This window comes from Strongylocentrotus purpuratus, unplaced genomic scaffold (assembly GCF_000002235.5).
Source record: "Strongylocentrotus purpuratus isolate Spur 01 unplaced genomic scaffold, Spur_5.0 spur5_contig_823, whole genome shotgun sequence".
NCBI classification, from domain to species: domain Eukaryota; kingdom Metazoa; phylum Echinodermata; class Echinoidea; order Camarodonta; family Strongylocentrotidae; genus Strongylocentrotus; species Strongylocentrotus purpuratus.
The window spans coordinates 258,488-280,173 of NW_022145528.1; the positions used below are offsets into that span (position 1 = coordinate 258,488).

At 37.0% G+C, this 21,686-nt stretch overlaps 2 protein-coding genes across 2 annotated transcripts; both read left to right on the forward strand.

Moving 5' to 3' along the window:
• Positions 1-761: 761 nt before the first annotated feature.
• Positions 762-11,055, forward strand: LOC594424 (eukaryotic translation initiation factor 3 subunit I). Its single transcript, XM_030981995.1, has 9 exons — positions 762-865; positions 3,171-3,351; positions 4,263-4,328; positions 4,645-4,794; positions 5,974-6,101; positions 7,159-7,272; positions 8,461-8,550; positions 9,593-9,759; positions 10,374-11,055. The coding sequence occupies exons 1-9, from the start codon at positions 863-865 to the stop codon at positions 10,453-10,455; spliced, it is 981 nt and encodes a 326-aa protein (XP_030837855.1). The 5' UTR covers positions 762-862; the 3' UTR covers positions 10,456-11,055.
• Positions 11,056-13,738: 2,683 nt separating this feature from the next.
• LOC594428 (peroxisomal membrane protein PEX13) lies at positions 13,739-20,395 on the forward strand. Its single transcript, XM_793870.4, has 4 exons — positions 13,739-13,848; positions 15,489-16,282; positions 17,065-17,190; positions 18,686-20,395. The coding sequence occupies exons 1-4, from the start codon at positions 13,763-13,765 to the stop codon at positions 19,180-19,182; spliced, it is 1,503 nt and encodes a 500-aa protein (XP_798963.1). The 5' UTR covers positions 13,739-13,762; the 3' UTR covers positions 19,183-20,395.
• The last annotated feature ends 1,291 nt before the right edge of the window (positions 20,396-21,686 follow it).

The following is a 21,686-nucleotide window of genomic DNA, read 5'->3' on the forward strand; positions in this document are numbered from 1 at the left end:
AATTGTAGAGGATAAGTTACTTCTTAAATCCGTCTCTTAATCCCCTTCTCCCAATTTCTCTCCCCCCCCCCCCCCCCCGACAGTAGAGTACAAATTAAAAACATTTATTGAAATTGAATCAACAACTTTTGATTATTTCCAATAAAAGACATACAGAAACAACAACCTGTCTTTAGAAATACATGTACAATCATGAATGTAGTTTACAAAGTAATCACTACATATGGAGTTGGAATCATTCCACTAGTATTCTCATGTAGCTCTATATAATCTCTCCATGGTATCATTTATACCCAATAATCATGCATAGTATACACGCAACTATGGCGCAATGCCTTTTAGTCTACAAACACAGACCCTGTAAGTACATGTTTGTATCTGACTGTGCAGTAGATCATCCCATTTACGTAGTGTACGTTACAATGGTTTGCGTGTCCCCTCCATATCAATCCCTAGAAATTCAATGTGCAAAATAATCATAGTGTTGAATTATAATAATAATGAACAAGAGTGATTGTGTGGCACCTCTTGGAAAAAAAGCAATTAAACAGACAAACAAATATTGAAATAAGTAAAAACACAACTAAATAATGAAAAAGGATCTGTTTGGAGCCAGAAGGACTTTAAATCATATCTGGGATCATATCATATAACAACGAGTCAACGTCATTTTCACTCAAAACAACTTTAAATTGATGCATGCTCACAATCTGAGTGCCAATTTTATTTTATTTAATTAAAAACGCATATTCGAAGACTAGTTTAGTACGCGCGGTGTGGATGCATGTGTTGTGAAATTTTACCGGCTGTTATCGGATAAAGGTCATATTTCTCAAATTTAGCGCTGACATAATTTTTCAAAATGGTAAAGTATGATATTTTGTTTTATATAGGATCGTATACGTGAATTTCTAAAGAGGTATTTGATAATCTTGTGAATAAAAGGAGTTGTAAAATAGTCGAAATGAGACAGAGAGTGCGTGACACAGAGTTGGATATATGGGCATGATGGGTCGGCGGTGAACAGTGCACAGTGCAGTGTGTAGACTGTGTAGTGTAGTGTAGTGCACTGCATGTAACTTTTGTTATACATGTATCTAGACTCTATTGATATGCTCCTCCTTTACTAGTGCCATGGCTTGGAATGGTTGAATGATGGAAGATTGATGTTGACTGGCGGGCCGTGTGATCAGATAAGATTCAGAATAAGAATCAAGATAAAGCAAAAAAGGGCAAAATCAGTAGGGATAGGGTGTCTGAACGATTTTTCAATTTTCAATTTGGGATCGTTTTTCACCATTTTTGTTTGATATTTGAATTAAAAATGTAATCAGAATAATACATTTCAAATTTCAAGTCTCGCCGATGTTTCTATCAAAAGATACAGCCCCTTCAAAACACTGAAATATTCATAGCATTTTGCTCAGAATCGACGAAAAAGACGTACACGCAGAGTTATGTTGTTTTGCTAAATTTAGCCAAACAGCTGTATCGCGCGATATGCAAGCGTATGCATATCGTACGCAAGTTGCTCAGCCAATGCGCGACTTGCAAGCTTGAGCCACGCTGTCTCCGCGATATGTGCCATTGACTAGTAATAGTATGGGTTACCGTTATCGCGGAGAGTTGTCTCCGCGATATTGCCATTGACTACAACGTGTATTCACTTCCGGGTTCTATGGCGGGAACGGCCACCCATACTTTCATTCACTATAAGCGCACATGTTACGCGATGTAACCATGGTTTGGACTGAGCGGAGCTCACGCCTCCCTAATTAGCTGATTCCAAAAATGTGGGAAGGGTATTTTCAAACTGTTATAACAAATGATCCCTTGGGGCTAGCGAAAAAAAAAGCATCTGGATATTATCCTTACGTCTAGCCCTGCTTAAGCAGCGGGGCGGCAGCTCAGGAAAGTGGCAAATTTTGGAGCTAGGATGCAAACAACATTTCAATCGCTGTTTTGACCAAGATATTTTTAGAATTCTGGGGGTGGCCCCCAATGGGGAATATGGAGAAAAACCTGCTTTTTCATATGACACCTCATTTATTGAGTTTCACCTTCAGGATCATTTGTTATAAAGGTTTGAATTTCAAATTTTTTCATAAAATCATTGACCAATTTTGGATGGTCGCGCAATGCACGTAGACCACATAGGGAAGCGTACAATCTCTATGGGAAGGGTTTTAGCACACAACATTGGGTGCGCGATCAGACACCCTAGTAGGGAGCGCGAATGAGGATCGTCAGCATTAACGATATGAAACGTCTGCGAAATGCAGCAGTCCTTATTTTTGCATCTGACGCATCTGTCTGGGTTCACGGAAATGATCTTCTTTTATGAGGACGATCCTTATTCTCGGACCAGCGCCCCTACTGAAAGTCTCTATAGTGAATAAAGTTTAACAAAGTCTGGGATTTTTCAGCCGGGAGTGGTTTTTGGTCTGTTGCCCTGTTTATGATCATGGTATGCATTGCAAAATCGATAAGAAGGACAGCATCATACAGGCATACCTTCTTTTGTGAGATTCCTATATTGGTTGTGTTGAGTCGTTTTATATTTATCAGAAAATTTAATATACCAATATCTATTGATTCTACTATTTCATGATGGTGAAATCTAGTTTAGGGACAACTTATTTAAACAGCCAGCAGTAGGAGTGTTCCACTCAACACATACTCTTTGGTTAGATCCAGAAGGGTATTAATTAACTCAAATACTTTTGTTTTTGTCCTGATGCTTGACCTAAGCTTTTGTTTTATATCGGGTTAGCCTGAGGGCTTTTTTTATGAGATATGATCTTTGACCTCAGGTTAGGTTTAACTGAATTAGTCAGGCCTGATAAAAACCCGATTCAAATCGGTTTCCCGATTTTTAAAATTTTTCCCGAATGTTAAATGCCATTTTTCCCCGCGAATCCTCTTTTTTTTTTTTTTTTTACTCAAGGGGGGCGTGGTTGAGGGGAAAATAAAAAACCTATTTTTTTTTAGTGCTCACTATCACCCCTGATTAGTAGAATATTAATCCTTCTGGCAGATGAAACCATCCATGATCCATGTACATGTAAGTAATTAATTAGTCACTCAATGTGATTTCTTAGCAGCATGATGAGGGCGAAGACAAAAAATAATGTTTTTCTTCTTCTTCTTCATACTTTTTTTCCCTTCAGAAACCTATTGCTCTCTTTGGACACGAGAGGTCTGTCACTCAGATCAAGTACAACCGTGAAGGTGACCTTCTGTTCTCCACAGCAAAAGACACAACGCCGAACATCTGGTACTCGGTCAATGGAGAGAGGTTGGGAACGTTTGAAGGCCACAGTGGAGCTGTATGGTGCATCGATGTTGACTGTATCCTTTCACTATTGACTTTCTACACAGCTCTTAAAGGGATTGGGTATCTTTGTCTCAGATTCTGAAACAAAATCCTTGATTTAGCTCATGCTGTAATCATAATTATAAATGTTTAGGTCTGTCAGGAACCCCATGACTTTTACAAGCCGATCGCCTGTCTGTTTATCAAGTTATTTATGATTGAAAATTGAAATTTCAACAACGGTTTTTATAACACTACAGTCTATTGGGGAAAATGAGCATGTTAAAACCGGTCACTCAAAGATTTTTACTTTTTAAAGGCACTTCATGATCATTTTGAAACGGCATTTTTTTAGGGCTTCAATATTACACCATATTACAGACACTGATAACACGTAGGGCCATGCATCTCAGATTTAACATTCTTAAACGATGCTTTTAGGATAATAGTAAAATTGCTGTTAAAATAAGACAAAATTAACCACCAGAAAAAATGACACTATGGGCAGCAGGTCACTGCTGTGACAGAGGGAGCCACTTGTGTAGGGGTGAAATTGTCTTCAGTGCTGAAAAGCATTTGGTTTTTCTTGTGATGGGGGAAAGGGGGGGGGGGGGGGGAAAGCATAATTGTAAATGCAAAGTATCAATCTACAATATATGCACAGTGAGTTGCAAAATGATTGGTGACCAATCCTGTTCCTTTTGGGGGGAGGGGGTGGGGAGATGGGTAGTACTTATGTAAAAGCACCCTGGAGCCAGTTTCTTGAAACCGTCATACGTCAAAATTCGAAGACATGATACGCGTGTCCATCTTATAACACACGTTTCAATTAATAGTTTCAGTGGGATGTCCAAGAAGATGACAGTTTCGAAAAACAGGCCCAAGTAGTCTACATGTACAGATTGTATACATGCCATTAGACAACCTTAACCATGTTACTCATCAGGGGAATCACAGAAAGCAATTACAGGGAGTGCAGATAACACCATGAGGATGTGGGATATCAAAACTGGTAAGAATCTGAATGACTTTCTAGTCGTACCTCAAATTATCTTGTCCTTTTTTCTTGTGGAGTAAATTTTCTAGTTATTTAACATAAAAAGGAAGGAACTAGACCGAAAGGGAGACCCTGAATCAACTGGGAAGAGAATGTCAAGAACTGGAGTGGACTAAAACTGCAAGAGTGCACTAGAATGGCAGAAGAAAGAGTGAGAGATGGAGAGATGTTGTAATCAACCTCCGAACCTGGAGAAGATACTTAGATGGATAGACTTGCTAAGCGGGACCTATCATCATAGCTCATTCGTGTCTCTCTTCTCTCCTTACAGGCAAATGTACGACACAGCTTGAATACAAGTCGGCTGTTAGGACATGTGGATACAGCTATAGCAGTAACATCTTCTTCACAAGCACAGATCGTACTATGGGGCAGACCAGTGATTTATGTGTGTATGATCTTAGAGATCCTAGTCAAATAGGTAAGCCTATATTCTTCTTCTTCTTTCTAAATAATTATTTTTTAAGCCCATTCAAGGGTATAACAAGTGTCGATTATGAGAAAATACGACGTGATTCTATCCATCTTGGATTGTAGAGCTGTATTCAAGGTTTGACAGTTATTCACTTGAAATTCACTGTTTCTCAAGTAAGTAGTAAAAGGAAAACAAAACTGAGCACAGATCTTCTTCTTTTTCTTCTTCTTTATGTGCCATGTCCTGAGACGTTGGCGACCATGGAATGCCACAACTCTCTGTCCCATATTTTATGAAGCAATTCATTCTCCCCGAGATCGATTCCACTTTCAGAAATCCCACTCTTTAAGCTACTCATCCACAGAATCCTCCTACCCCTACTCCTCCCCTCGATTCTTCCAGTCAGTGCAAGATTTTCCAAACCATTCTTCTGAAAAAACATGACCCAAGAACCTCTGGTGACCTCTTATATTATTCGGAAGCTTTCGTCTTGTTCCTACATGTACATGTATATAAGGTACAGAAGTGTGATGTCATACTGGCCAAGTTGTCAAGCTTGCTGGTTCCATACAACTTTGTGCTAAACAATGGTGTAAACACCAGCCCCGGAACACTGATTTTGCCCTGCTCCTGTCTGTTGCTTGAATGATTTTGCAGTGAACCTCATGCACAGGCTCTGTTGTTGGGACCAGTAATCTGGACAACGAGCGAAAATGACTTTAGCAATTGGTGGCACTCTATACTGTTAGTTAATTTATTATTTTGTGTATGAAATAAACATACTCACAAGAAACTTCAAATTTAATATTAATTACTTGTAGTTAAATTGATTACATTTAATGAAAATGGCATAAGAGAACTTCAGATAAAACCTAATTGGCTTTGTAAAACTAATTTAACTTGGTACTTAGTGTTGAACTCTCAGTGCTACTAAGTGTACAATTATACACCATAACTAATATTTCATTAGACTACTTTCTAGTCATGCTGCTTTGTGTGTTATTTGCCATTTTAATAAGAATTAAAGCTTCAGAGTTCATGAATAGCTTTTGGCTTTCACAAAAAGTATTACTCCAAACATATTACATACAATTTATTAATTATTTAACTTTGTGTCATTAAAAACTGCCTTTGGCACTGAAGGGTATTACTACAAAATGTTTTTCCTGATCGATTTATTTCTAGAATCTAACAACCCGTTCATGAGGTTACCAATGGATACAGCTAAGATCACATCAGGTATATGGACCTTCCAAGACACAGCTATCCTGACTGGTCATGAGAATGGAGAACTAACACTTTGGGATATCAAGGTAATTATTATTTCCAAATTATTCGTTATCAGCCAAAGGAGAATTCTACACAAGTAATAATACTGGCACTATGAACATGTCGGACAAAGAAAGAGGACAAAATATACAGTTCGTCATTCTACCCTCAACAATTGCTGTGGTAGACAAAGGAACATCCCTTCACTGCTATTATGTAAAAATGTATAGAACAGGTGAATATGCATGTGACATCTGTTCTACACATTTTTACATAATAGCAGTGAAGGGATGTTCCTTTGTCTACCACAGCAATTGTTGAGGGTAGAATGACGAACTGTATATTTTGTCCTCTTTCTTTGTCCGTCATATTCATAGTGTGGATATCTTTATAGGGCTCATGTTCACCACGCTCATGTTCACGCTCATGTTCACCAAGATGTTCATCTTGCACTTAGCCAATAACAAAGGCCAAGATAAATCTTTATCTCACACACTGGGCAAGTATCAGAATCACAGAAACGTAGAGCAGCAAAAGTGATAGCAAGACGCCCTCACACACAGCCTGGCGGAAATCATCGAAATCGATGGATAGCGCCAACAAACCCAACAACAACAACAACAACAACGCAAGGTGCTGGAGGTGTTCCAGTATATTACTGCTCTAGCTAGACTACCAAGTTCATTGCTCACAGCTTTCAAGGAATTCTTTCCTATATGTCTTAATATATCTCCTGTGTGGAGAGTGGCACGTTTAGCTTAATGTCTTGCCATAATTGATTTTGATGCATGTATGGAATACTTAATTAAAGCAGCCAAATAATTAGTCTTTACAGAGGCAAGAGTTGAATTTTCATATTCATTTTCATTTTGTACTATATATGTGTAATTATGTGTATGCTCAATATTACAAATGCGTTTCCCTACATTTTTTTTTTAATAGAGAAATGCATCTTAGTATCTTATTTGGTGCTGAAATTGTTGTGAAATTAACCAAATTTATCTCTGAAGGTTTATCAGACAGGTGAAATTGATGAGATTAAATTAATTCTTATTTACTCAAAGAGATTTCTTCCAACCCTATTCTTTTTTCAAACCTTAGATGCAAGATTGCATAGGAAGCACACAAGATATTCATCAGAAGGCAATCAATGATATCCAGAAACACAGCAAGTATGACATGATAGTCACAGCATCTAAGGATTGCACAGCTAAGGTAAGATTTCAATTCATTCAATTCAAAATGGGTTATTTCAAATAAAGCTGTCATCGCGGCGTTTAGTCGAATTTAAAAAATTTACAAACAAAATTAATAACACATAATGTATTAATAATGTAGCATAACATGATATATTGAATTTGGAAAATAAATCAGTCTAAATACGAGAAATATAGCTTATTGCAACATATGGAAAGATAAATTAGAAAGAAATCTGAATTAAATAGCATAAAGTAACATAGTTCTACTGAAATCATGTGAAAGAAGAAGGACTGAAGTAAGCAATAAACGGTAAACGGAGCAAGTGTATGTGGTGGAAATATCGAGAGTAAAACTGAAAGGTGAGAAGTAACGTTTGCAAATACACTGTAACTTATGAAAATAAGATGAAAATAAAAGGAAATTTGAATGAACCATAGGGCACTGTACTGCAGTGACTGAATAAAATGTTGTTTGTGTATTATTTTCATCTGTTGTATTCTGTTTCTATGGAAACAAACACCTGCATTCTTCAAGAAATATGTGAAAATTAGGTTGTGAATTTTTACCCATGTGCTGCATTGTAGTTAAAATGCTTATTTGAATTCATTAAATGTGTTTAAGTTGTTGTTGTTGTTGTTGATGTTGTTTTTGAAAGCAAGGTTTTGGGGTCTCCTAGAGCAAGTTTTATTTAAAATTTACATAGACAAACTAATATTAAACTTGTCTGCTTAAATGAAAAGAGAAATCAATGCCCCAAACTTGTCAGCAGGGCTTAAATTAATCCAAGGCCATGGCCGTGGATGCCCTTTTGATTGGCCTTGGAGATTTTTTGTGCCCATTCCAATTCTTCCTGTTTGTGCTGTAATATAGGGTTGTGACCTACATAAAAGTGGCCTTGCCCTAAAAATGTTGAAATTTAAGGCCTGTGTCAGTATTCATACTTTATGAATTGGTTGAATATCGTTTGACTGTAGATTTTATCAACTCATTGTAATCTTTGATTATTTCTTGTTTTTGTTTTGATCAGCTCATTGAGTTCTTTAATTATTTCTTGTTTTTTTGTTTTGATGAGCTTGTTGAGTTCTTGGATTATTTCTTGTCTTCGTTTTTGATCAGCTCATTGAGTTCTTGGATTTATTTCTTGTTTTCCTTTTGATCAGCTCATTGAGTTCTTTAATTATTTCTTGTTTTTGTTTTGATTAGCTTGTTGAGTTGCCAGACCTGGTACACATGAAGACATTCAAGACAGAGAGACCCGTTAATTCAGCAGCTATATCACCCATTAAAAATCATGTAAGTAATTTCGCTTCTACATCATTCAACATGGTGTACTGTTTTACTCTGGATTACCATTATCTCTCTCTTTCTATCTCTCTTTCTGTATGTGTATGTGTGCATGTGTGTCTCTCTTTCCTCCTCTCCCCATCTCCCTTTCTCCCCCTCTCTCTCTCTCTCTCTCTCTGTCTCATTTTCTCTCACTCTCTCTCTCTCTCTCTCTCTCTCTCTCTCTCTCTTGTCCCTCTGTCTCCTTATCTCCCCTGTCTGTCTGTCTGTCTGTCAGTTTGTCTCCAGATTGGAGATTCAAATTGAATTGAATTTAATTGAATTTATTCCTGACTTTCATAACAAAATTATACAAAGTGTAAGAATACAAGAAAAGATTCTTACAAACAAGGATTAAACAATAAAATGGAAAATACACTTAAAGAAATTACAAAGTGGTTGGATTATCAAAAAGTTACATAAACTTTAAGGTAGATGACCCTATGCAAAAAACAAAACCTAACACAAAAAAAAGAGACAAAGAAATAATACAATGGTTATTACAAACATAAAAAGAAGGGTTGTCATATTCAAAGCCTTTGCATTAGGCAAAGTTTTAGTTTATGTTTAAAACTTTTTAGTGATGCAAAACCTTTCAGTTTCAGAGGTAGTGAAAGCTGTTGCAGCTCTGGTTGCTTACTTACAAGCATACACATGCTTTCTTAGCAGTCAGGTAAAACAAACCATCCAACCAATGATGACCATTCATGTATGTGACCTTCGTAGTACACAAGACACATTTATGTAGCAAATACCCCCATATAAAACCAAAGTAACCCTTGGAGACCGTCATTTCTTTGTGCTACCCCTAGATTATGGAATAGATTACCACTAGAAATAAGGAAAGCCCCATCACTAGAATTTTTTTAATCAAGACTGAAAACCCACTTGTTCATGTAGTATGTATAGCACAGCATTTATGAGCTCTTGCAGCTCAGTAGAATATATCCACATAGTTATTGCACTTTACAAATGGATATATTATTATATTATTTTTGTATTATTTTGGCAGGTCTTGTTAGGTGGTGGTCAGGAGGCCATGGATGTCACAACAACTTCAGGAAGGATTGGTAAATTTGACGCCCGCTTCTACCATGCGATCTTTGAGGAGGAGTTTGGCAGGGTCAAAGGTCATTTTGGTCCGATCAACAGCGTGGCTTTCCATCCCGATGGAATGGGGTAAGTTGACAATTAATTGCAACAGAGATTTTGTTGAATCAGACATTCATGAAACGTGTAACTTTCGCAAGCCTGAACTGCTCCAAAAATTCTGGTTTTACAGTATGTTAAACAAATGTATCTTTTGGGTGACCTGGAAATCATTTCCCGAAATCATTTCCCGTCATAAGTACAAGTCCACCTACATGCCAATTTATGGCGTTAAATTTGTATAATTGTTTCGTAAAAGGCTGCCCTGTTGTATAGTGTCCTCTAGTTGGTTATAGTAGAAATGGGAACTGTGGTTTGTGCCAACCAGCAAGAATTTGTCGTAATTATTCAGAACCGTATAGATGATTTGAACTCTCTTCTCGTGCTTTAAAAATATTCCAGCCTCGGTATTATCAAATTTTACCCAGTCACAATAGATTTTATGTGCAAGAAAACTCTAGATTAGGTTCATTTTGGGCACCATTTGCTGTATTTCACATTGAGATCATACTTTGTTTACTTCTATTTATGGGGGAAATATTTAATCACAGTTTCTGTTGGGACTTTATATTCTATATCTGTATTCGACTCTTAATGATTTCTAGTAATCTAACAATTTTTCCCCCTGTTTTTCTCACTCACAGATACAGCAGTGGAGGAGAGGATGGCTACGTCAGGGTGCATTCTTTTGACCCTAATTATTTTGAGTTTGAATTTGAATATTAGTTCTAGTGAAATGTCTCCCTTCATTTCAGTGTATTTTATGTTTTTTCTGTACAGACCCCAAACCCACCATACTTCCCTTCTACGAAACCATTGCCTACAGGGATAGGATATATGAATATTGAGTGCTTTGAAGGGGCACGGTCATAGCTATTGCCAGAGGTGATCTTAAAGCTAGGCCCCATTTCACAAAACTTGTCATCAATGACAAAGTTTTTGTTATAAGCTACTGAAATCCTTGCTTCTGATTGGATATCAGCAGATTTGTCACTGAATTTTGTCATTTGTCATTGCAAAAAGGCTTTGTGAAACGAGTCCCTGTACTGCATAGTGCCATCTTGAGATCAAGAGGAGCTACAGTTTTAACCTTGACCCCAAAATAAGCAGTCAATATTCGTTTTATATACTGCATCCCCAATACCGATTCTCAAAAAGGGATATTTCAACGACTATGCCTGTTAAAGTGTATTTATTTGTTGACCGAAATGAACTTTTACTGTCTGAGAGCATTGTGCTTATCCATTATCAAGTTTACATTGTACTTGCGTGTAGAATTATGCCCGGTCACTATTTTTCACTATATACTGCCCATCAGTCAATAGCGAAATTTCATGTCGGTAGCTTTGACCAATCAAAGGCCTGGATCTTCATATGCGGTATATAAATAGAACTATTAGAATCTATGTAGGTAAGTTAATTTACAGTGATGGTCAGTCAAGGAGGTCAAGTAAACTGAATATATGCTAAAGTTCTGATACATACATAACAATATGTATATAGAACATAGAGTCAGTTTGGAGCCAGATGGGTGTTAACTCATATATTTTATACATATTGTTATGCCATTCTGGCTCTGAATAGACCATGCTTTTATCAAAGCAATTATCATAAGTCAATGTCTGATCCTGATACAAGGAAATCCCATTTCTTACCTGAACCAAAAGACTTTGAACGACTCTGTCATCCTGGGGGGGGGGGGGGGTGTTTCACAAAGATCCTAAGATGAACTTATCTCTAAGTTAGACTTAAAATTTATGGAAAGCTGTTAGCATCTTTGAAAATATTTTGTAAAAGTTATTTCAAAAGGCGTAAAATGTTAATTCATTCAATCATATTTTCTGCTATCAAGGAGATTTCATGTTCTCGATGTGGAATTTATTTCATTTTAAGGCTACAAATGGCTCTCCATAAAATTTAAATCCAACTTCAAGTTAAGTTCAACTTAAGATCTTTGTGAAACACCCCCCTTATTTATTATTTTTTTAATCAAAATACACCCCACGTCAATTTTGTTTTCCTATTGAGGCCAACACACATGCCACAGTAAAGCACTTCACTGTGGCAAAATTTAATGATGTGTATTTTACTCTGATAAAACTAGATTCTCTGCATGGAAGATTTTCTCCCAAATGAAGTCTGCTATCCACCACCATACATTTATGTCTAGTTTAAGGGTAGATATATATTCTAAACAGAGGACATTTTTGTTTTCCTTCTGTTTTTATTGATTAAAAGACAACAATCAAATAACATCAAAAATCAAGATAGAATGAGAGAAACAAAATTGAACATAACTAAATTTGAAAGTTTATATAATACAGTGTAAACTGAAAAAGCTCTGATATAACACAGTAATTTCCATGGTTACAGTGTCCTTATACGAGTCTCCTCTTTAATGCAAAAAGGAAAACATGGACAAATTTAAAGGTGATAAACAGAATCTGGTGATTTTGTCCTGGATTTGTGGTGATGTCATTTATGTAAGCCCAGGGCCCCCATTTCAATAAAAAGTGCAACATTTAATAAAATCCTCTCACAGCCACTGTCATGTAATGCAGTTATTTCAGTAACTTTTAAACAATTACTTCAACTTTTGCTATTGATAACAAGTTTCATGACACAGGGCTAATGGCCCTGTTTCACAAAGATTAGCCATGGATTGTGCGATTGATTTTTGCGATTGATTGCACATAGTTATCATTGCCATCAATCGCAAAAGTCAATCATACGATCAACTGCTAGGGTTTGTGTTACATCGCCCAGAACAGTCAGGTCTGACAAAGTCGATTGAAATGATCATGAATGCCATATTTGTTCATTGAAATGAATGTTGAAAACAAGGTAAAGGTCAAGCGTTTGCATTTTAGCATGAAACTAATTCAGAATTATGTTAGGTAATTTTGTTAATTCTTTTTGGTGATGTGCTAGGGACATCTATTATATGTATCTTATCCTTATACAGATATAAACCCTTGCTCTCAGAGTTATCATTCCATATATTATGCAGATACAAGTCAATATTAATTTTATCCTGTATCATTCATGTAGAAATGCATATCACAGAAGTAAATTAATTGATCCCGTTTCAATCTTTGGCCTCATAGTCCCTGTTTATACCCCCATAATGTATTAAAGAGAATAAACAGAAGTATACATCACATTTGCGAAGTTGTCATTTATTGTGTGAATTCTTTTTTAAATTGCCTGGTGGTGTAATAATAGTTTACGTTATATCTCTCAAACTTTTTCTGTAAAGTCCTAGAAAATGTTTCCTTAGGAAAGATGCTTGCACAAATATTTTCGCTTTTTGAAGTTACCCTTCACATCTAAGAAATGGAGAAGAAAAAAAACAAGACAGTTTGCTTTTGTAACATCTGTCTGTTCCCCTTTGTTTTGTTCTTGTTTTGATTGTTGTATTCTCCCATATGTACAAGAGAATCTCATTATCTTAACCTTGTTAGGAACTTGGAAATTATCTTGTTGTGATGAAGTGCATGTGTTTGTTCAAAGATCCCTCTGTACGGGAAATGAAAGGAGAAGTAAATATCATGGTGATTTCAAAGAGATGAGGGAAGATCAAAGAGGTAGCTGGAAATGAGGGCAAGGAGGAAAGTGATGAGATATAAAGAGGGAGGGGAGAAGGACATGAAAGAGAGAAACAGAGAGAAAGAGAGAGAACTGGAAATTATCGTTATGGAGAAATAATGAAATTCAAATGCATAAGTATTTTAAATGAACAATTGGATGGATGACGATGGTCTTGATGTTGATGATGAAGATATGATAAAAGATAAAATATTGATTAAATAGGCCCCTGTTTATTTCATTATTCCAAAATTGTCTAACAACAGCACAATTAAATTCATGGTGAAGGATAAGACCCTCATTTCATCTAGTCCAAAATGAATTGTGTGTGGACATTATTGGTCTATCCAGGGAGTGACCAATCCCAGCGCAGCTAGCTCTAATTGCATTGCAATAAATTCTATATAGCGTCCATTGAACTTTGGTTTTGAAGAAATTATGCAAGATGGCAGCTCCGCCGAAACCGTGGGAAAGAAATCGACAAGGCTCAATAAACACTTCATTAGGCCTTCCCGTTGATCAAACAACAGTGTAAGTTGTATTTTATCGTAATTTTTACGTTAAAAATACTTTGTAAAAGCTAATAATCGTAAATTATGAGAGGTGATGATGTGCATTTGCGTAGTCGGATTTAACTGCAGTCCTATGTATTGCCATTGATGTAAGTTGTCGAGGTCAACCTCGGGGGAACCGCGGCGCGGCGTAAGCCTACACTACAGTACACGCACACTCCCCCAATATTTGACTATCAAAGGGGGCCGGGGGCCAGGGGCCAGGGATGGCCAATATATGTAATCATCCCCCCCCCTCCCCCAATGAAATGCATATGTTTCATTCTACATTGATTTGGGCCAAATAAATGATACTGATCATCATTTTTTGGCAATAGTGTACTAGACCTAGATCTACTTTCGTTTCCATTTTTGACCCTTTTTGAGTTCTTCTTCTTCCAATGAGTAGATCTACCTACATGTAGATCTACAGTCCTCTTCGTAGCGTGAAGTCGTACTTTGGGTAAAGTCATACCCTTAACTCCGGCGTGGAGATAGCCTACTAAAACACACCAAAAATCAACTAAATCTTCATCAATTGTTCAAATAATGGTCATGACTTAAAAGTCATTATTTTTCTCACCTGTTTCGTGTCAATTTTCTTATCTTTTTTGGAGTATTTTTCTTAAAAACGAAGTCAATAAAATATACACTTTCTCACAGGTTTCACGGCAAACCGCTACACAATTACAATATCGTAGTTTGTACCGACGAAGGTGCGGGCATGCGAGCGTGCGTGAAGTTATCGACTGTAATCTCAGATCTTTACATGAATTCAATGGGGATCTATTTACTTCAATTATTACCACATGGACTGTTAAGTTTTTGACTACAAATTGGTGCAACTAAAAAATTTATCGTCAAAGAATTCTGGAGATATCACGATCTCAAAATTCAAGAAAGCTCAAGAAAATTTCACAATTCTTTCGTTTTCTTCGTATTGTGTGTTAATAACATGTGAAGTAGAATATCATTTTGCATTCTATACCTTGCTTTCAGGGGAGTAGATTATCTCAATCACAAGAAAGAAGGAAAAACATGAAATTTGATGTACAAAAGGCATGGAGAGTTGTCCACAGATGATGTCATCAAATTAAATATTGCCCTCTAGTGACTAGTCATTTCAAAAAGCTCTAAATTCCTTATTCCTTGCCCTATTTTGTTCAAATTTTCACTGATTTTATTCAAATATCTTAATCTTTACAATAAAAGTAACTTAGTATGAAGGTTTAGGTTCCCTTTAAAGACTGCAAATTTGCTGATCTTTTTGTCCATATTTTCATGATTTCACACTTATCTCTAAGTTGGACTTAACAATTATGGAAAGCCGTTATCATCTTTGAAAATATTTTATTAAATTATTTTAAAAGGCATAAAAGGTTGATTCAAATCATTCATATTTGCTATTGTCATGGAGATTTCATGTTCTTGATGCGGAATTTATGAAAAGTCTAAAATACTTCAATTTTTGGTTTTGAATATATTTTATTTAAGGCTACAAATGGCTCTCCATAATATTTAAGACCAACTTAGAGTTGAGTTTGACTTAGAATCTTTGTGAAACACCCCCCTGGTTAGATTATAATGTCATGGATTTGTTTTATCCCTTCTCATTCTCAGTAACCAGCATGTCAACCAGAGATCAACCACGGGCTTACAAAACAGCCACAGGAACTACCACTCTACAGCACCTATGCGGGGGCCACCCCCACCACTCCCCACCAGACCCAGTCAACAAAGCTCCCTCATGTCGGGCGGCATGGTGAATCGCTACGGAGGGTCGTACGGAGGGTCGTACGGAGGGATGGGGATGGGCTCGTACGGCGGGGGAATGGGAATGGGATCGTACGGTGGAGGGATGGGAATGGGATCGTACGGCGGAGGGATGTATGGTGGATACGGAGGTATGCAGGGCGGGATGGGGTACGGACGAGGGATGGGCGCGGAGCCGTTCAGTCGCTTCGTTCAGCAAGCCGAAGAGAGCAGCAGACCCGCGTTTCAATCGATCGAGAGTATCGTCCAAGCCTTCGCATCGGTCAGCATGATGCTCGAATCCACCTTCCATACCGTCTACAACAGCTTCAGAGCCGTCTTAGGCGTCGCCGAACACTTCTCCCGTCTGAAGATCCACCTTGCCAAGATCTTCTCCGCCATAGCCCTCTTCAGATTCCTCAGGTACATCTACAGGAAGTTATTGGTTCTGGTAGGGTTAAGGACTCAGGAGTTTGCGGAGGAGATTTGGTTGGAAGCAGAGAGCCAAGCAGCGGAAGGGGCGTTGTCGTTGATGCCGTCGAGAGGGAAGCAGCAGAAGAAAGCGCCATCATGGCCCATCTTCATGTTCTTTGCTGTCTTGGTCGGAGGTCCTTACATCATCTGGAAACTGCTGTCTTCAAGTGAAGAAGAAGAGCCAGAGAGTATGTTCTTGAATCCATTTTAAAACTTTTATCCATCTTCAGATGATGGTATCTAGAAAAGTCTGACTGACATCAAATTCATTGTTGTTACTTTACAAGGATATCTTTGTCAAATCTATTCTCCTTTTGATGACTACTGTACACAGTAATATGCACAGATGCTTATTTATTTGGCGATTGAGATTATGGAATGTACTACCTGGGGTGTTTAGTCTACATGTACATTGCGAGATTCGTGGGTACAAAGTTAAAAAAATAGTGAAATTTCTTTGAATGTTATAGTTTCAGCACAGCTTCGTGCTTCAAGTACATGTATATCTTCTCTTTTTAAAGAATTACATCATGAATGCCAAAATGGATCTTGTATAAATTTTTTAATTCTATTCAAGTCGCACTGGGAATTAAAGGAATTATTTTAATATGATAAATCTGGGGGGTGTTTCACAAAGATCCTAAGTTGGACTTAACAGTTATGGAAAACCGTTAGCATCTATGAAAATATTTTGTAAAAGTTATTTTGAAAGGCATAAAATGTTGATTCAAATCAAATTTTCTATTATCAAGGAGATTTCATGTTCTTGATGTGGAATTTATAAAAAGTCTAAAATACTTCAATTTTCGCTTTTGAATATATTTAATTTTAAGATTACAAATGGCTGTCCAAAATTTTTAAGTCCAACTTACAGTTAAGTTTGACTCTTTGTGAAACATCCCCCTTTACTACTTTTATAAATCGATATCATAACAAATGCTGCTTCCCCCCCCCCCCCCCCCCTTTTCAGGTTCTCCTGAGTGGGCTACTGGAGAAGAAGATCATGTGGTAGCTAGAGCGGAGTATGACTTTGATGGTGATGCAGAGAAAGAGCTCTCATTCCACAGTGGTGACATTCTCAATCTGGCTCCTAAAGGTATGTGTCGAGGGGTCACTGACACAAAGACGTAACTCCATTTTGGCCATTTTAAGAAAAAGTGGTTTATGTATCACTGAGCACTTGGGCCTTAAGGAGTTAAGTCTATGTTTCACTAGCCATTGACTTCAGTGGGGTGTTGGGTGGAGTTACGTCTTTGTGTTTCCTGGAAAGCTCATTTTTTTTCTGAACATTTTGATATCAGATACTCCTTTTGGCTAAACATGGAGTTACGTCTTTGTGTCACTGAACCCTCGATGTATGCTCTTCACTAAATCTCATGTTTCTGATGCACGTGTTAAAAAGCACAGTCACAATTGTATTCACTGGTGAAAATGTTCACTTGCTCTACTATGATCAATTCACTGTTAAAGGGATTGGGCAGCAACTGGTCACTCAAAGATTTTACGTTTTTGATGCACTTCGTGATCATTTTGAAGTGTGATTTTTAAGGCTTCAATATTACATCATATCACAGACACTGATGACACGTAGGGCCATGCATCTCAGATTTAACGTTGTTAAACGATGCCCTTAGATTAAAAAAGCCTAATAGTGAAAATCTTTGAGTGACCGGTTTTACCATACTTGTTTTCCCCAATAGACTGTAATGACCGGTTGTACCATACTTGTTTTCCCCAATAGATTGTAGTGTTATGAAAACCGTTAGGAAAATGCAAAATTTGAATTCGATTTCAATCATAAATATCTTGATAATCAGACAGGCATTCGGCTTGTAAAAGTTATGGGGTTCCTGACTGACCTAAAGGTTTATAATTATCATTAATCATCATTTCGTTTCAGAATCTGAGACAAAGTTACCCAATCCCTTTAAACCTTTCTTATTTCGTATGTCAACCATAGCTCTTTAAAACTGACAAATTTTTAAATGACACCACTTGTGGGTAATCAACATCAGGTATATATCACATAAATATAAATATTATTATTATTTTTTTTTTTTTTTATTTATTTATTTTTTTATTTTTATTTTTTTTTTTTGGGGGGGGGGGTCATTTCCTGAAACACTTATCTGTTACATTTGGTGTGAGTACCACAGGGCAGAGTTCATTATACCGAAGGTCCACTACCAGACTGAAAGATATGATATCACAAACCTCTATTTGTCTCGTGATTCTTCTGATAACATGTTGTTGTCTCGATTTCAATGAACCAAAACTGGTTTAACCTGTAAACAAGCCCTTCATGAAGTTGATTTTGTTGACCCTTTATTTTTTCCAGAAATAGCTGTAATGCAACTTCCAACATAATTATATTGTATTGTTTGATACTGTATTGTTGTTATATAAATTGTATTTCAGTGATAACTGAGATGAATGTAGTTCATCACAAATATATTCTTATTGCATTTGACTGACCTATGAATTTTGTTCATTTGCAAGTTAAATCCTTTGTTCAATAAATACGTACATGATTGAATACACTGCGTGTATACGTAAATGATTGAATATTCTGTTCATTGTTTATAATCCAGACCAGCAACCCAGGGTTCGCGGCTGGTTATTGGCCAGCAAAGGTGGGGAGAAGATTGGACTTGTCCCCGCGAACTATGTCAAGATCTTGGGAAAGCGCAGAGGACAGAAGTACGCCCCCAACGAACAGCAGGGAAATCCTTTAACATCAAGCCAGTCGATGCCCCTTTTACCAGCATCTGACCCACCATCCGTCCCAGCCTCAGCCTCAGGTTCGACTAAAGCGATGACTGCGAGTGGCCTTCGGGATAACCAAAGTGCCACTGACTTTGGACAAGCCTTCGGTGCATCTGCAACTCCTGGTGATGTAGAGAGCGGTTTTCTGCCAGGAGGGGGGCAGAGCTCCGAGCTTGGGGAAGATTTTGTGTTCAGGTCGGACAATGCGAACAATTCAAACTCTTCATTCGCAGATGGTCGTCAGGAGGATTTTACTGGGTTTGACAATACTTTCATGTCTGAGACAGAGGCTAGGGTACCTGGAGCAGCAGAAAAACAGTGATAGTTAATGTGATGTGACAACTTCAATACCATGGGCAAAGCATTGTGCCAAACACATGTATCAGGGATGCCAGTTTTCAGGCAATAGCCTGAATTCAGGCCCTGTCGAGTTATTTCCAGACCATAGTTTAGGCTTTTTTGTGTACAAATAGCTCATTCTAGGTGATTTTCAGCCCTCTGATCAATTCTACCTGGTATCACTGATGTATTCATTTCTGTCATTGTCATGTCATATGTCCTCTTAGCGTTTGTAGCTTGTTTGGTCGCAATCATGTTTTGTCCTTGTATATGATGAAATGATCTGCTGGGAGTTGGAAGGCGTGGCTTGACAATGACCGACACCCGCATCGCGTCTTATTTTTTCGTACCAGAGCGAGCCCAGATTGGGCACGGGAAGGAAACCTGCGCATGCGCACATGGTAGCCGTTAAGAGTTAGTAATAGGGTTATGATAATCATGCAAACCCACCTTTCATTAACCCATCGTTAACTCAATCGGTAAGGACAGCGTATTACCGGTAGAACATTGGAGTCGGGGGTTTGAATCTCAGTATTTTTTCAGTTCTATTTTGTGCTTTTATAAATAGTGAGGCAAAGCAATAGATTAGATACAGTGATCAAATTCTAAATGTTTGTGACCTCGTTTGAAGCTTTTGTAGCTTGTTACATGTATGTATGGAAATGATTTCATACTGGTATCTGGACTCACTATGGTAGGAAAACCCCCCAAATTATGCATTTTCACAAAGCTTTAGGGCTCACTTTTTATTTTCACAAGTGTTGCGTAATTGCTATATTTTTATACAGGATATTCATATACATGTACTGGAAGCCTGAAAATGCATTACCTTGTATATCTCCCTTGGGATTTAAATTTTTCCCAAAAATATTGCAACTCTAATTTGTGCTCAAGTATCCTTGGTTCTTGGTTTAAATAATTTATTTTGAAAGAATGATTGTAGTGTCCTACTAGTAACTGATACCGCAGTCATGGTGTTTTAATCCATGATGATTTTGTGACATCTATTTCCATACAGTAGGAAAAACAAACATTCTAGGTGCTAAATGTCACGGTACCTGTAAGAGTCCTTTGACATACCGTCAACATGGGTTCTTAACAGAAATCAAGTTGTGATGCATTGATGATACACTAATAGGGTGTTGCAAGAAAGTTGCAATTGATTGCAAGTTGCAAAATTTGCAAATGTATTTGCAATCGATTGCAACTCAACTTTCTTGCAATGCCCCACTAATCTCCTAAATTTCCTAGGATTTTGTTAGGATTAAAGTTTTAACAATTAAATTAAGTAAACTAGATCTAGCTTTTATTCTCCCCCTCTCTCTAACTAATGGGGCGTTGCAAGAAAGTTTGTGCAAACGTGCAATTAATCGCAAGGCTTACGCTTGATTTGGGGGATTTGCAATTGATTGCAACTTTCTTGCAACGCCCCATTAATCACACAACTCATATATATGTGTAATTAATCTTTGAACCCAGTAATTCTCCCTTGTACATTAGAAATCTAATACTTTTCTATAGGTTTGACATAGGATATCTCTTTGTTATTGTTAACACTTTGTTGCATTGAAGCTACCAGGTAATGACCGATATACAATTCATGCATGTTATGACCAATCAATGGATACATGTACATGTACAGTGAAGGATCATCAGGTTCAAAGTTCACTGTTTTATGTAATGATCATGATAACGCCTGTTAAATCCCGGGGGTGTTTCACAAAGATCCCAAGTTGAACTTATCTCTAAGTTGGACTCAACAATTATGGAAAGCCCTTAGCATCTTTAAAAATATTTTGTAAAAGTTATTTTAAAAGGCATAAAATGTTGATTCAAAATCATTCATATTTTCGATTATATTATCATGGGAGATTTTATGTTCTTTTATGAAAATTATGAATTTATGAAAAGTCTAAAATACTGAATTCTTGCTTTTTAATATATTTCACTATAAGGCCACAAATGGCTCTCTATAACTTTTAGGTCCAACTTAGAGTTAAGTTTGACTTAGGATCTTTGTGAAACACCCCCTGGTATCTTCTCATTTTTGTATTCTTGTATTTTCACATTGTTGTAAAATAGATGTACGATAATTACATGGATTCAGTGTAATTTAAGATAAAATCTTTCTGAAATTGAAATGCATGCATAACAGGCATGATTTTTCACTGCAGCTCCGATCTATGCTGGGCAAACGATTCAATGAATTAATTCATACAAACAATGCTTATATGAAGTATGAACTGTGTAACTATAATTTTGTCAAAATTCTCTTTAAATACTACAGAAATTTCAAGAAGACTCACAAATAGCACAACAGCATTTGCCTTAATCTCTCATTTTTATGTTTATTTTATACAATACATTTTTAGTTCACTTACATCAATTAGATGTACATGTAGTAATATATATTCCATTCTTTCAAAGTCAAACATAGTCGTTTAAACTAAGTATAGTGTTAGAATATACGATTCCACAGATGTAATA